Source organism: Dendropsophus ebraccatus, chromosome 9, assembly GCF_027789765.1.
Source record: "Dendropsophus ebraccatus isolate aDenEbr1 chromosome 9, aDenEbr1.pat, whole genome shotgun sequence".
NCBI classification, from domain to species: Eukaryota; Metazoa; Chordata; class Amphibia; order Anura; family Hylidae; genus Dendropsophus; species Dendropsophus ebraccatus.
The window spans coordinates 9,282,544-9,295,359 of record NC_091462.1 but is presented as its reverse complement, the minus strand read 5'-3'; the positions used below and the strand labels follow the sequence as shown (position 1 = coordinate 9,295,359).

General features: G+C 48.9%; 1 protein-coding gene across 1 annotated transcript in view; it reads left to right on the top strand.

The window, feature by feature from the left end:
* LOC138800651 (protein mono-ADP-ribosyltransferase PARP14-like) overlaps positions 1-12,816 on the top strand; it is a 39,257-nt gene that overhangs the window by 19,104 nt on the left and 7,337 nt on the right. The window contains exons 10-12 of the mRNA XM_069982486.1: positions 9,954-10,029; positions 11,638-11,787; positions 12,566-12,628. Of these exons, the coding sequence (XP_069838587.1) occupies positions 9,954-10,029; positions 11,638-11,787; positions 12,566-12,628 (289 nt within the window). The remainder of the gene's footprint in view (positions 1-9,953; positions 10,030-11,637; positions 11,788-12,565; positions 12,629-12,816) is intronic.

Below are 12,816 nucleotides of genomic sequence, written 5' to 3'. Positions count from 1 at the left end.
TATAATACTTCTCTCTATATACAAGAATATAACTACTATAATACTGCTCCTATATACAAGAATATAACTACTATAATACTGCTCCTATATACAAGAATATAACTACTATTATCCAATCCAGTAGTGTGGGTGGGGGAGCACTCCAGACGTATCTCCTGCACCTGGGCTCTAGGGTGAGTGGATCGTAGTACATGCAATAGAACTTAACATATGCTGGTGCTAAAGGTGGTGCTCCATTGAATGAAACAAATGCAACCAAGTAGATAGAAAGAATGGGCACTCACCATTCAGTAGCTGTATCGCTTTAATCGTGATGCATATTCATAAGTTGCAGGGAGGGGAGGTAAGAGAGCAGGCACGCTCTCACTGATCGACTACGCACGTTTCATGCTCCTATATACAGGAATATAGCTACTATAATACTGCTCCTATATACAAGCATATAACTACTAGCATACTGCTCCTATATACAGGAATATAGCTACTATAATACTGCTCCTATATACAAGCATATAACTACTATAATACTGCTCCTATATACAGGAATATAACTACTATAATACTGCTCCTATATACAAGAATATAACTACCATAATACTGCTCCTATATACAGGAATATAACTACTATAATACTGCTCCTATATACAAGAATATAACTACCATAATACTGCTTCTATATACAGGAATATAACTACTATAATACTGCTCCTATATACAGGAATATAACTACTATAATACTGCTCCTATATACAGGAATATAACTACTATAATACTGCTCCTATATACAAGAATATAACTACTATAATACTGCTCCTATATACAGGAATATAACTACTATAATACTGCCCCTATATACAGGAATATAACTACTATAATACTGCCCCTATATACAGGAATATAACTACTATAATACTGCTCCTATATACAGGAATATACTACTATAATACTGCTCCTGTATACAAGAATATAACTACTATAACACTGCTCCTATATACAGGAATATAACTACTATAATACTGCTCCCTATATACAGGAATATAACTACTATAAAACTGCTCCTATATACAGGAATATAACTACTATAATACTGCTCCTATATACAAGAATATACTACTATAATACTGCCCCCTATATACAGGAATATAACTACTATCATACTGCCCCCTATATACAGGAATATAACTACTATAATACTGCTCCTATATACAGGAATATAACTACTATAATACTGTCCCCTATATACAGGAATATAACTACTACAATACTGCTTCTATATACAGGAATATAACTACTATAATACTGCTCCTATATACAGGAATATAACTACTATAATACTGCTCCTATATACAGGAATATAACTACTATAATACTGCCCCCTATATACAGGAATATAACTACTACAATACTGCTCCTATATACAGGAATATAACTACTATAATACTGCCCCCTATATACAGGAATATAACTACTACAATACTGCTCCTATATACAAGAATATAACTACTATAATACGAACTGGAGAGAATGGAACCGCTGCACATCCCATCTATGGCTGATACTAATGCCGCTTGGCCTATATTAAAAATCAACACCAGAGTGTCTGTATATGAATTGATCAAGCCATATTGCCCCGTGTACCACTTCCCTGAACCGTATTTTGTTTCTCTCTTTTCTCCGTGTTTTGCACTCCTCCTGGTGAGACCCACATGACCGCAATTAGCAGGAGACACCTGAGTGCTCATGGTTTTAATCCTTCCTGTCTGTCCCATTCTATCTTTGATAGCTATGGTGAGTGCAATACCTTATCCAGACTTGTGCTGTTTGGGGGCAGCTTCTTCCGCCGGTGGTGCTGGCTGGGTTTTGGTGTGGCATTTTTGGGTCTGGTCCTGTGACATGGGGGTTGCAGGGCCGTTCCACGGCCCCCGTTCCTTGACTGTGCACGCCTGCGGGGGTGGTGGTCGCTGACTGGCACAGTGTGGACTTAGTGTAGGGACCCATGTGTATCAGATACCTGCACGCGGTACATGGGGCAGTGCGGCTTGATCAATTCACATACAGAATTCTGATGTTTTTTATGCAGCCGAGAGGCACTAGTATCAGCCATAGGTGTGAGGTGCAGCACTCTTTTTCTTCCCTGAACCATAACTACTATAATACTGCTCCTATATACAGGAATATAACTACCATAATACTGCCCCCTATACAGGAATATAACTACTATAATACTGCTCCCTATATACAGGAATATAACTACTATAATACTGCTCCTATATACAAGAATATACTACTATAATACTGCTCCTATATACAAGAATATAACTACCATAATACTGCCCCTATACAGGAATAGGAGGAGTTTTTACTCACCGTAAACTCTCTTTCTCGTAGTCTTCATTGGGGGACACAGACACCGTGGGTATAGGCTGCTGCCACTAGGAGGCTGACACTAAGAAAAAACAAAACAAGTCGGCCCCTCCCAGCAGGCTATACCCGCCCACTGGCACTGAGCTAATTCAGTAGTGAAAAAGCAGTAGGAGGAGCCGAAACAAACAAAGAAAAAACAGTCCACACTCAAAATCTGAAAAACACAGGCCAACAGGCAACCTTAATCAGACAACAGAGGGTGGGTGCTGTGTCCCCCAATGAAGACTACGAGAAAGAGAGTTTACGGTGAGTAAAAACTCCTCCTTTCTCGTGCGTCTTATTGGGGGACACAGACACCGTGGGACGTCCAAAAGCAGTCCCTTGGGTGGGAAGAGACAGAGTGGAGCTAAGAAGAGGAAGAAGCCACTGCTGCCTGCAAGACCTTGCGGCCCAGACTCGCATCGGCCGATGCAAACGTGTCCACACGGTAAAACCTAGAAAAGGTGTGCAGCGAGGACCACGTGGCGGCCTTGCAGATTTGAAGAGCTGAGGCCCCATGACGGATGGCCCAGGAAGCCCCAACCGAACGAGTCGAGTGAGCTGCAATCCGGAACGGGGGCGACTTACCCTTACTCCGGTAAGCCTGAGCGATGGCGGAGCGGACCCAGCGGGCCAGGGTCGCCTTAGACGCCGCTGACCCCTTTCGAGGACCCTCAGGGATGACGAAGAGTGAGTCCGAGTGCCGAAGAGACTTTGTCCTGGAGAGATAGATGCGCAGGGCGCGAACCACATCCAGCTTGTGGAGCGCGCACTCCCTTGGATGAGAGGGGGCCGGGCAGAAAGAGGGAAGAACCATATCTTCGTTGAGGTGGAAAGGAGAAACCACCTTGGGCTGGAAGGAAGCCACGGGCCTAAGCACCGCCTTGTCCTGGTGCAACACCAGCAGGGGAGGACGGCAAGAAAGAGCTGCCAGTTCCGAAATCCGCCGGACAGACGTAACCGCCACCAGGAAAACCACCTTAAAGGACAAGATGGCCAAAGGCACCTCCCGGAGGGGCTCAAACGGAGGAGACTGCAGAGCATCCAGGACGAGATTCAGATCCCACGGGGGAACTGGGTGCCGATAAGGAGGTGCAATGTGCGCCACTCCCTGGAGAAAAGTCCTGACTTGGGGAACTGACGCCAATGGTCTCTGGAAAAAAACTGAAAGGGCAGAGACCTGGCCCTTAAGAGAGCTCAGGGATAGGCCAGCGTCCAGGCCTGCCTGGAGGAAGGCCAGGAGTCGCGCCAGAGAAAAAGGAAGTGGCGGCGCAGAACAGGCCTCACAGTGACGGAGGTAGGCCCTCCAACAACGATAATAAATCTTTGCCGATGCAGGCTTCCGGGCCCTGATCATGGTCCTGATGACCGCATCAGAGAAACCGTGTGATTTCAGAATCCAGGTTTCAATTGCCACGCCGTCAAACGTAGCGTGGCTAAACGCGGGTGGCAGAGTGGACCTTGAGTGAGAAGGTCCGGCCGGTCTGGAAGACGCCAGGGGACGTCGGCGGCGAGGTTCACGAGATCCGTGTACCAGGCGCGCCGTGGCCAGTCCGGGGCCACGAGGATTACCGGAAGTCCTTTTGACTTTATTTTTCTCACCACCCGCGGGAGAAGCGGGAGAGGAGGAAAGATGTAAGGGAGGCTGAACCGATGCCAGGGAATCACCAAGGCGTCCGAGGCCAGAGCCAGAGGGTCCCGCGTCCGGCAGACGAACTTCGGCAGTCTGTGGTTGAAGCGAGACACCATCAGATCCACATCCGGTGTCCCCCACCTGCGACAGATCTGGGAGAACACCTCGGGATGCAGGGTCCATTCCCCTGGATCCACACGTGCACGACTCAGATAGTCGGCCATCCAATTGTCCACACCCGGAATGTGAACAGCGGACAAGGCAAGCACGGTTTCCTCCGCCCAGGAGAGGATCAGCGCCACTTCCATCATGGCGGCCTTGCTGCGGGTCCCGCCCTGATGATTCACATAAGCCACTGCAGTGGCGTTGTCTGTCTGCACCCGAACGGGGAGACCGCGGAGCTGTGTCTGCCAGTGCAGAAGGGAGAGACGAATCGCCCGCAGCTCGAGGATGTTGATGGGGAGGCAAGCTTCCCTGGACGACCAGGTTCCCTGAACCGTCAGATCGTTCCAAACCCCTCCCCAGCCCTGCAGGCTGGCATCGGTGGTCACGATCTGCCAATGAATGGGAAGAAAAGAGCGACCCCGAGAGAGGCTCGGAGACCGCAGCCACCACTGAAGGTCTCGACGGAGGCGAGCCGGTAGTTTCACCCTCCGATCTAGAGAGGGGAGTGACCTGTCCCACCGTGACAGCAGGAAGAGCTGCAGGGGGCGGGAATGAAACTGGGCAAAAGGGATCGCCTCCATAGACGCCACCATCTTCCCCAGAACCCTCATACAGAAATGTATGGACACAGGGTGGTGGCTGCAAAGAGCTCTGATGTTGACCTGAAGGGACTGCAGCTTGTCCTCTGGAAGGAAAACGCGGGCCTGTACTGAATCCAAACGCATTCCCAGAAAAACGATGGACTGGGCAGGGATCAGGGAGGACTTGGAACGGTTGAGCAGCCAACCGAAGCGTGAGAGCGTATCCAGGGTGATGTGGAGGCTCTCTAAATTCTGGTCCGCGGATGGGGCTTTGACGAGTATGTCGTCCAAGTAAGGGGTTACTGAGACACCTCGAGCCCGAAGAAGAGCCATGACAGCCGCCATGGTCTTCGTGAAAACCCGCGGAGCCGAAGCCAGGCCGAACGGGAGAGCCACGAACTGATAATGCTCTTCCCCTACTGCAAAACGCAGGAAACGTTGATGAGGAGGAAAAATCGGCACGTGAAGATACGCGTCCTGAATATCCACTGAAGAAAGAAACTCGCCTGGCTCCAGAGATGCGATCACAGAGCGCAGGGACTCCATCCGGAAGTGAGATAGTCGGACATGACGATTCAGACGCTTGAGGTCTAGAATCGGACGTACCGAACCGTCCTTCTTCGGAAACCACGAATAGGTTCGAATAGAACCCGCGGAACCGTTGAAGAGGAGGGACGCGAACAATCACTCCCTTTGAGAGGAGCGAAAGGATGGCCTGGAAAAAACCGGCCGCCAGGGCAGGGGACCTGGGGGGACGAGAAAGGAAAAAATGATCGCGGGGAACGGAAACGAACTCGATCTTGTAACCCTGTGAGATCAGTTCTCGCACCCAGGCGTCCTGAACATGCGCAAGCCAGACCTCCTGGAACAACAGGAGGCGGCCGCCCACCTGAGGAGATCCGGGTGGGGGAAAACCTTGAGGAGGAGGAGGGCTTGGAGGTGCCGGGCTTAAAGGGGGGGCGGGAGGCGGCAGATCGCGCCTGCCAGGAAGAACGGTTCTTAGAGAAACCGGACCCTTTGTTCTGAGGGGCCGCCGTCTTCCCGGAGCGAGACGGCAGAAGCGACCGAAAGGAACGAAAGGAGCCTGGTTTGCGACGGGAATCCTGACGCTTGGGGCGCTGCTGGGGAAGATTGGTACTCTTCCCCCCCCGTGGCATCGGAAATTATGTCATCCAGACGTTTCCCGAAGAGACGAGAGCCCGCAAAGGGAAGACTGGTGAGAGAACGCTTGGACGCGTTGTCAGCCCGCCACTCACGAAGCCACAAAGACCGGCGAATGGCTACAATATTGGCCGACGCAAAAGCCGAACAGGCTGCAGCGTCCAGAGAGGCCGAGCAGAGGTACTGAGCCGCGTCCTGAATCTGTTGGGCGAGGTCGGCCAAGTCCTCGGCCGATACGCCAGAGGTAAGGCCGTCCCTCAGTTGCTTAGCCCACACTGAAATGGACTTAGACACCCAAGTGGAAGCAAGTGTGGGTAGGAGAGAGGAGCCAGAGGCCTCAAAAGCTGACCTAGCTAAGGACTCGGTGCGTCTGTCAGTGGAATCCTTAAGCGACGACGCATTGTCCAGCGGAAGAGTCGTGACCTTGGTCAACCGAGAGATCGGGGGATCCACTGAAGGTGGACCTGACCAGCGAGACACGAGGTCTTCGGGGAAAGGATAAAGAATCGACAAGTGTTTAGGCTTTGAGAAACGCTTGTCTGGGGTCTTCCAAAATTTGGAAAACAGGTCATCAAATTCCTTGTGACTGGGGAAAGTGCTGTGGACACGGTGGCCGATTTTATGGAAAAAGACCTCATCAGAAGGCGATGGGTCCGGTGAATCCTTCAACTGGAAGGTATCGCGGACTGCGGCCACAAGGCTGTCCACAGTGGAAGCCGCGGGAGAAACATCTTCAGGATCAGAGTTGGAAACCGACTCCGAATCCGACAGATCTCCAGGCGAATGGGATCGCCTGTTAGGAGAGAGATGCGTAGGGGCCAGGCTAGTTCCAGGGGAGCCAGAGGAAGAGCGAGAAGAGGCACGGCGAGGACGCTTGTGGGAGCGGCTCCTGCCGGGGCGTACGCCACTGGCTGCCGGGCGGGATTGGGCAGGCGCTGAAGAAGAAGCAGACAGGCGATCAAGGGCGGCCGCCACAGACTGAGACAACTGAGCCATCTGCGATACTGACTGGCAGAGAGAGCGCGCCCAGGCCGGGGCAGACTCCTCAGACTCCGGTGGGGGGTCCTGAGTAGGGGACATAGACGAACAGGACTGCATGGAGCAAGCAGCGCAGAGAGGCTGAGAGTGGCCAGAAGCAGATTTAGTGTTACAAGACGTACAGAAATAGTAGGTAACAGAGGAAGGAGGAGGATGCTGGCGGCGTGTGGATTCAGATCTTGAGTCAGACATAATGAAGACTAAATATATATATATATTAGTAAGAAAAAACCAGCCAGCTAGTGTATTCCTTCAGGCAGGCAGCTGTTGGAGGCTAAGAAGTAACCAAAAAAGCCTGCAGAATAACAGAAAAACATACAGTGAAAACTCAGGACAGTAACAAGAAAAAAACCAGGCATAAGAGTCCCAGAGAGGCCTTACCAAACAAATCCGGAAAGAGGCAGAGGTCCGGGCAGGGCACAGGACGGCTGCTGAGAGCAAGATGAGCAGAAGAAGCTGGCCAGGAAACGGCAGGCTGGGGGCTGTAATCCCACAGAAAGAGGACTCTTGCCGACCGAGGAGCTGCAGTCTGCAGGCTGCCGTACCGACCGGGCTGCACAGGAGCGCGTCACGTGCGGAGTGACGCGTCACGTGCGTGGTGACGTCAGGCGTTGGCCCGCGCGGGAGAGAAGACCTCGCGCGGGAAATACAAAAAAGACCGGGAGGAGCGGCGTGCGCGCAGAGGAGGCCGCGAAAACCGGAAGTCGCGGCCCGTAGGAAGAAAAGGAGGCCCCGCACCCGGCACCTACAAAGACCGGCATCCCAGGACCCGACCCCCGCATGCGGTTACGGTAGGAAGACCGGAACGCCGCAGGTGAAGAAGACGCGGAGGACACGGGAGCCGGAGGCGCATGGGGAAGGGGCGGCGGGGAACAGAACAGGCCGCAGGAGGGGACCGGGGAACCCGAACAGCCCACGGGAGGGAGAGAGAGAGCAGGGGAGGCACTACTTACCCCTGAAGCTGACTGTCCCATGAGATCTTCTGCCGGCACTGTGCCGCGCTGCCGCGCGCAACTTTGGGAGGCTGGGCGGGCAGGGGCTGGCGGAGCAAGTCCGCATGAAGGAAACAAGCAGACAGCAGGGCTAGTCTGTGTCCTGGGCGCTGGGTCCGGCCGGTGGCAACCTAGGGTAAACAGCCCCTTTCCAGTTAGGGTCTGTGCCCTGGTTGCATGAGGGGGGGGATCAGGGCGAGTCTTTAATGACCCACCGTGCCCCGACCTGTAAGAAGAAAGGTTAAGTTTACAATTCAAAGAAAAAAACAAGCAGAAACTGGTCTGGAGTAACCAGACCTGCGTCTGCCTCCTACTGACACTAAGCTAAACTGAATTAGCTCAGTGCCAGTGGGCGGGTATAGCCTGCTGGGAGGGGCCGACTTGTTTTGTTTTTTCTTAGTGTCAGCCTCCTAGTGGCAGCAGCCTATACCCACGGTGTCTGTGTCCCCCAATAAGACGCACGAGAAATAACTACTATAATACTGCTCCTATATACAAGAATATAACTACTATAATACACGAACTGGAGAGAATGGAACGGCTGCACATCCCATCTATGGCTGATACTAATGCCGCTAGGCCTATATTAAAAATCAACACCAGAGTGTCTGTATATGAATTGATCAAGCCATATTGCCCCGTGTACCACCGCGCAGGTCCTCTGGTCCACACGGGTCCCTACGCTAACTCCACACCGTGTCGGTCAGCGACCGCCAACCCCGCAAAGTGTGCACATGCAGGGAAGGGAGGCCATGGAATGGCCCTGCAACCCCAATGTCACAGGACCAGACCCAAAAAGCCCCACCAAAACCCGGCCAGCACCACCGGCGGGGAAGGCTGCCCCCAACTACTAACTACTATACTACTATAATACTGCTCCTTTGTACAAGAATATAACTACTATAATACTGCTCCCTATATACAGGAAAATAACTACTATAATACTGCCCCCTATATACAGGAATATAACTAGTTATATTCCTGTATATAGGGGGCAGTATTATAGTAGTTATATTCTTGTATATAGGAGCAGTATTATAGTTGTATATCCCTGTATATAGGAGCAGTATTATAGTAGTTATTAACTACTATAATACTGCTCCTATATACAGGGATATACTACTATAATACTGCTCCCTATCTACAGGAATATAACTACTATAATACTGCTCCTATATACAAGAATATAACTACTATAATACTGCCCCCTATATACAGGAATATAACTACTATAATACTGCTCCTATATACAAGAATATAACTACTATAATACTGCCCCTATATACAGGAATATAACTACTATAATACTGCTCCTATATACAGGAATATAACTACTATAATACTGCTCCTATATACAGGAATATAACTACTATAATACTGCCCCTATATACAGGGATATAACTACTATAATACTGACCCCTATATACAAGAATATAACTACTATAATACTGCTCCTATATACAAGAATATAACTACTATAATACTGCTCCTATATACTAGAATATAACTACTATAATACTGCCCCTATATACAAGAATATAACTACTATAATACTGCCCCTATATACTAGAATATAACTACTATAATACTGCTCCTATATACAGGGATATAACTACTATAATACTGCTCCTATATACAAGAATATAACTACTATAATACTGCTCCTATATACAAGAATATAACTACTATAATACTGCTCCCTATATACAGGGATATAACTACTATAATACTGCTCCTATATACAAGAATATAACTACTATAATACTGCTCCTATATACAGGAATATAACTACTATAATACTGCCCCCTATATACAGGAATATAACTACTATAATACTGCTCCTATATACAAGAATATAACTACCATAATACTGCTCCTATATACAGGAATATAACTACTATAACACTGTACTCCTATCCCTGAATGTTTAACCCTTGATGTGAAATGACAGTTTTTTTTAATCACTTGATGTTTTTTTAGGCATTTAACAATGAGTTGGCGAATCACACTGATGGCCACTTGGCAAGTAAGAAGCAGAACTACAGGCCGGGGTCAAGTAAGTTCAGATATGAATATTATTGGTCACTTGGTTTTGCTGTTACTCTTCAGAGGGGGCGATTATTTAGTGCTATATACAGTCTGGATGCTGCAGATCACATACGTGCCACCTGCCAGGACATCAAAAATATTGTGTATTTCAAGAGTTTCTGTTACAAGATATCTTACAGTGATGTCAGTAGCCGGTGCGGCCAGCGCTCCCACCACTGCCAGTCAGCTCTGGTCCTGAAGGAGGGACTGGTGTCAGGCCCCAATATACTACTACTCACACCATGTCTCAGTGTCTGCTATAAAGCCTTCTTTTAGGAGTGCCTATGTTAGTGTTTTGAATCTGCTTGGTCTTTAAACTGTGTATCAGGACCCTGGCTTAGTTTCTTGGACTTCCCCTCTGCCTCTCGACTTGGTACCTCATAGCCCGACTGACCCGGTTCGACCACTCCTCTTTCATTGTGTTACTTTTTGTTTTGTGTTTGCACTTAATCAGAGTGGCCTGTAGTCTTCAGGTTGGGATTGACCTGTTTAGGAGTCGGGTTCCCTAAAAGGAAGAGACAGATTGGCGGGAGCAACGTCACGGTCACACCCTGTCCTACTGTGTCCTACTGCACTGACCTGTCGTCACACCCATATAGAGACAGATACCAATGGTAGATAGGCTCTGCACACCATATAAGTGATTACAGTGCAGTTACATCCAGTGATGTCTTCTATAAGTGAATCACAGGGGTTGTCTTCTCTGATCAGAGCCGCTCACTTTTCCTTTTCTTCTCTATCTGGCCTGGCCATCATGAAGATATCTCCTGGTGATGCCTTGTGTCCGCAGAATCTGCCAAATATTTTCATCTCTTTGCTCCAGCACTATCCTCACCTCTATATTAACCCCCCATCTGTAATGCTCCACACTGTAGTTAGCAGTCCCCAGCAGATAGCATCCCCATGTTAGGCATCTCCCCTGATAGTTAGACCCGACCCCCGCCCTCCCCATGTATGCATTCCCCTGTTACTTATGCCTTCTCACGATGTAGGCATCCCTTTGTTACTTAGCCCCACATGTGGTCACCCTCCCTTGTATTTAGTCCCCCATGTAGGCATCTCCCCTGGCAGTTAGCCCCTCTAGCCATGTAGGCATCCCCTTCTTACTTAGTCCCCCTCTCCCCATGTGGGCATCCTCCTGTTACTTAGCTCCTCTCCCCTCTATGTAGGCATTCACACTTTTAGTTAGGGCCCCTCCCCTCATGTAGGCACCTCCCTGTAAAAAAAAAAAAGCAAATACTCCCCACGCCTGCAGGGCAGAACATGTCCAGCGTCTCCTCTCCCTGCTCTGAGAGCACAAGTGACGTCACTCAGATGCCAGCCATAAGAGTAGTTGGCAGAGCGGGAAGCCTATGTCTCCTTGCTCTGTCAGTGTAAGTGCTGCATTTAACTCGTGCTCATCACCACTCACACTTATAGGGCCACTTGCAGCACCAGGTGGCCACACCTGGTGCTGAGGCCAGCAAGGGGGGAGCGGGACTCGTGGGGGCCTTTTTTGGTTCTTTGTGAAACGTTATTTTTATATAGTATAGTCCTATTATCAGCAGATATTCTTTGACCTCATGGTGTCTTGCAGTTTTCTGTGGTACAGTCACAAATCCATCTTTGGGAGTTCATGAGATGAGGATCGGATCCCTGACCTTCCAAGTCAAGACCGGAGATATAACCAAGGAAGCAGCTGACGTCATCATCAACTCCTCTAACAACAATTTTACGCTTTACTCAGGTGATTCTTCTAAATGTTTCTAAAATATCCCATCAAACCTAGATATCCTGAAATCGCCCCCCAGGGGGGCAGAATGGAGGCCTATGGCAGGATATCAGTATTGGGGCTAGATGCTCCCACCACTAGACAATATCCCAGGCACCGTGATCACTGAGGGGTCTTCTTGCCTCTCTGATCTCCCACCAATACCTGGGACCAGACACCAGTGTGGAGCTGCCTATAGACAGGAGACTTCTGATTGCAGGAGCTACAATAAATGTCACATTGGGGTGACCCGCAGACCATTAACATTAATTGGACAGTTTGAATCCCATTTGTACTGTTCCCCCTTATGCTCCCACCATATAAATGGTATGCACTTTCTGCCAATCCACACTGCACACAAAAAGCCCCATGCTGCTGTAAGCTCCACGCTGCACACATAAAGCTCCACACATACAGTATAGCCCCATACTACTTTAAGCTTCACACTGGACACATAAAGCTTCAGAAAGCCACTGATGTTTTTTTTTGGCTGTTTGATGGCGGTTTTTAAGGACAATCATCATTTTGAGGCCAAATAACGGTCCTTATCTGTATAATTATGGCTTTCAATATAAAATAACGGCCATTACTTGGCCTCAAATTAACATCTGTCGTAAAAACTTCCATCAAATGGGCAAAAAAAGATGGTGTGTGACCATAGCCTTAGATGTGCTTCAGAAGTGTAGCCGCAGACATTACCTTAGACCCATCTAACTTGGTGCTGTATAAAATTGTGCAATCTTAATATTTTCAGGTGTCTCAAAAGCGATTATAGATGCCGCTGGACCAAGTGTCCAATCAGCTGCCAGAGTCTCAGGTAAAATACTACAGATTATATTTACTTTGTTTTTTAGCAGTACTTTTTGATTTATTAGATACCCCCCTCTAGACCTGTGGCCAAGTCATATGAACACAGCGTATCAGCTCCTTTCTTTCCTGCTTGGGTGGTGGACGGCTGGTGACGCAGCTCGGAGTGGCGTAACTCACATTGCTCCCCACAGACAC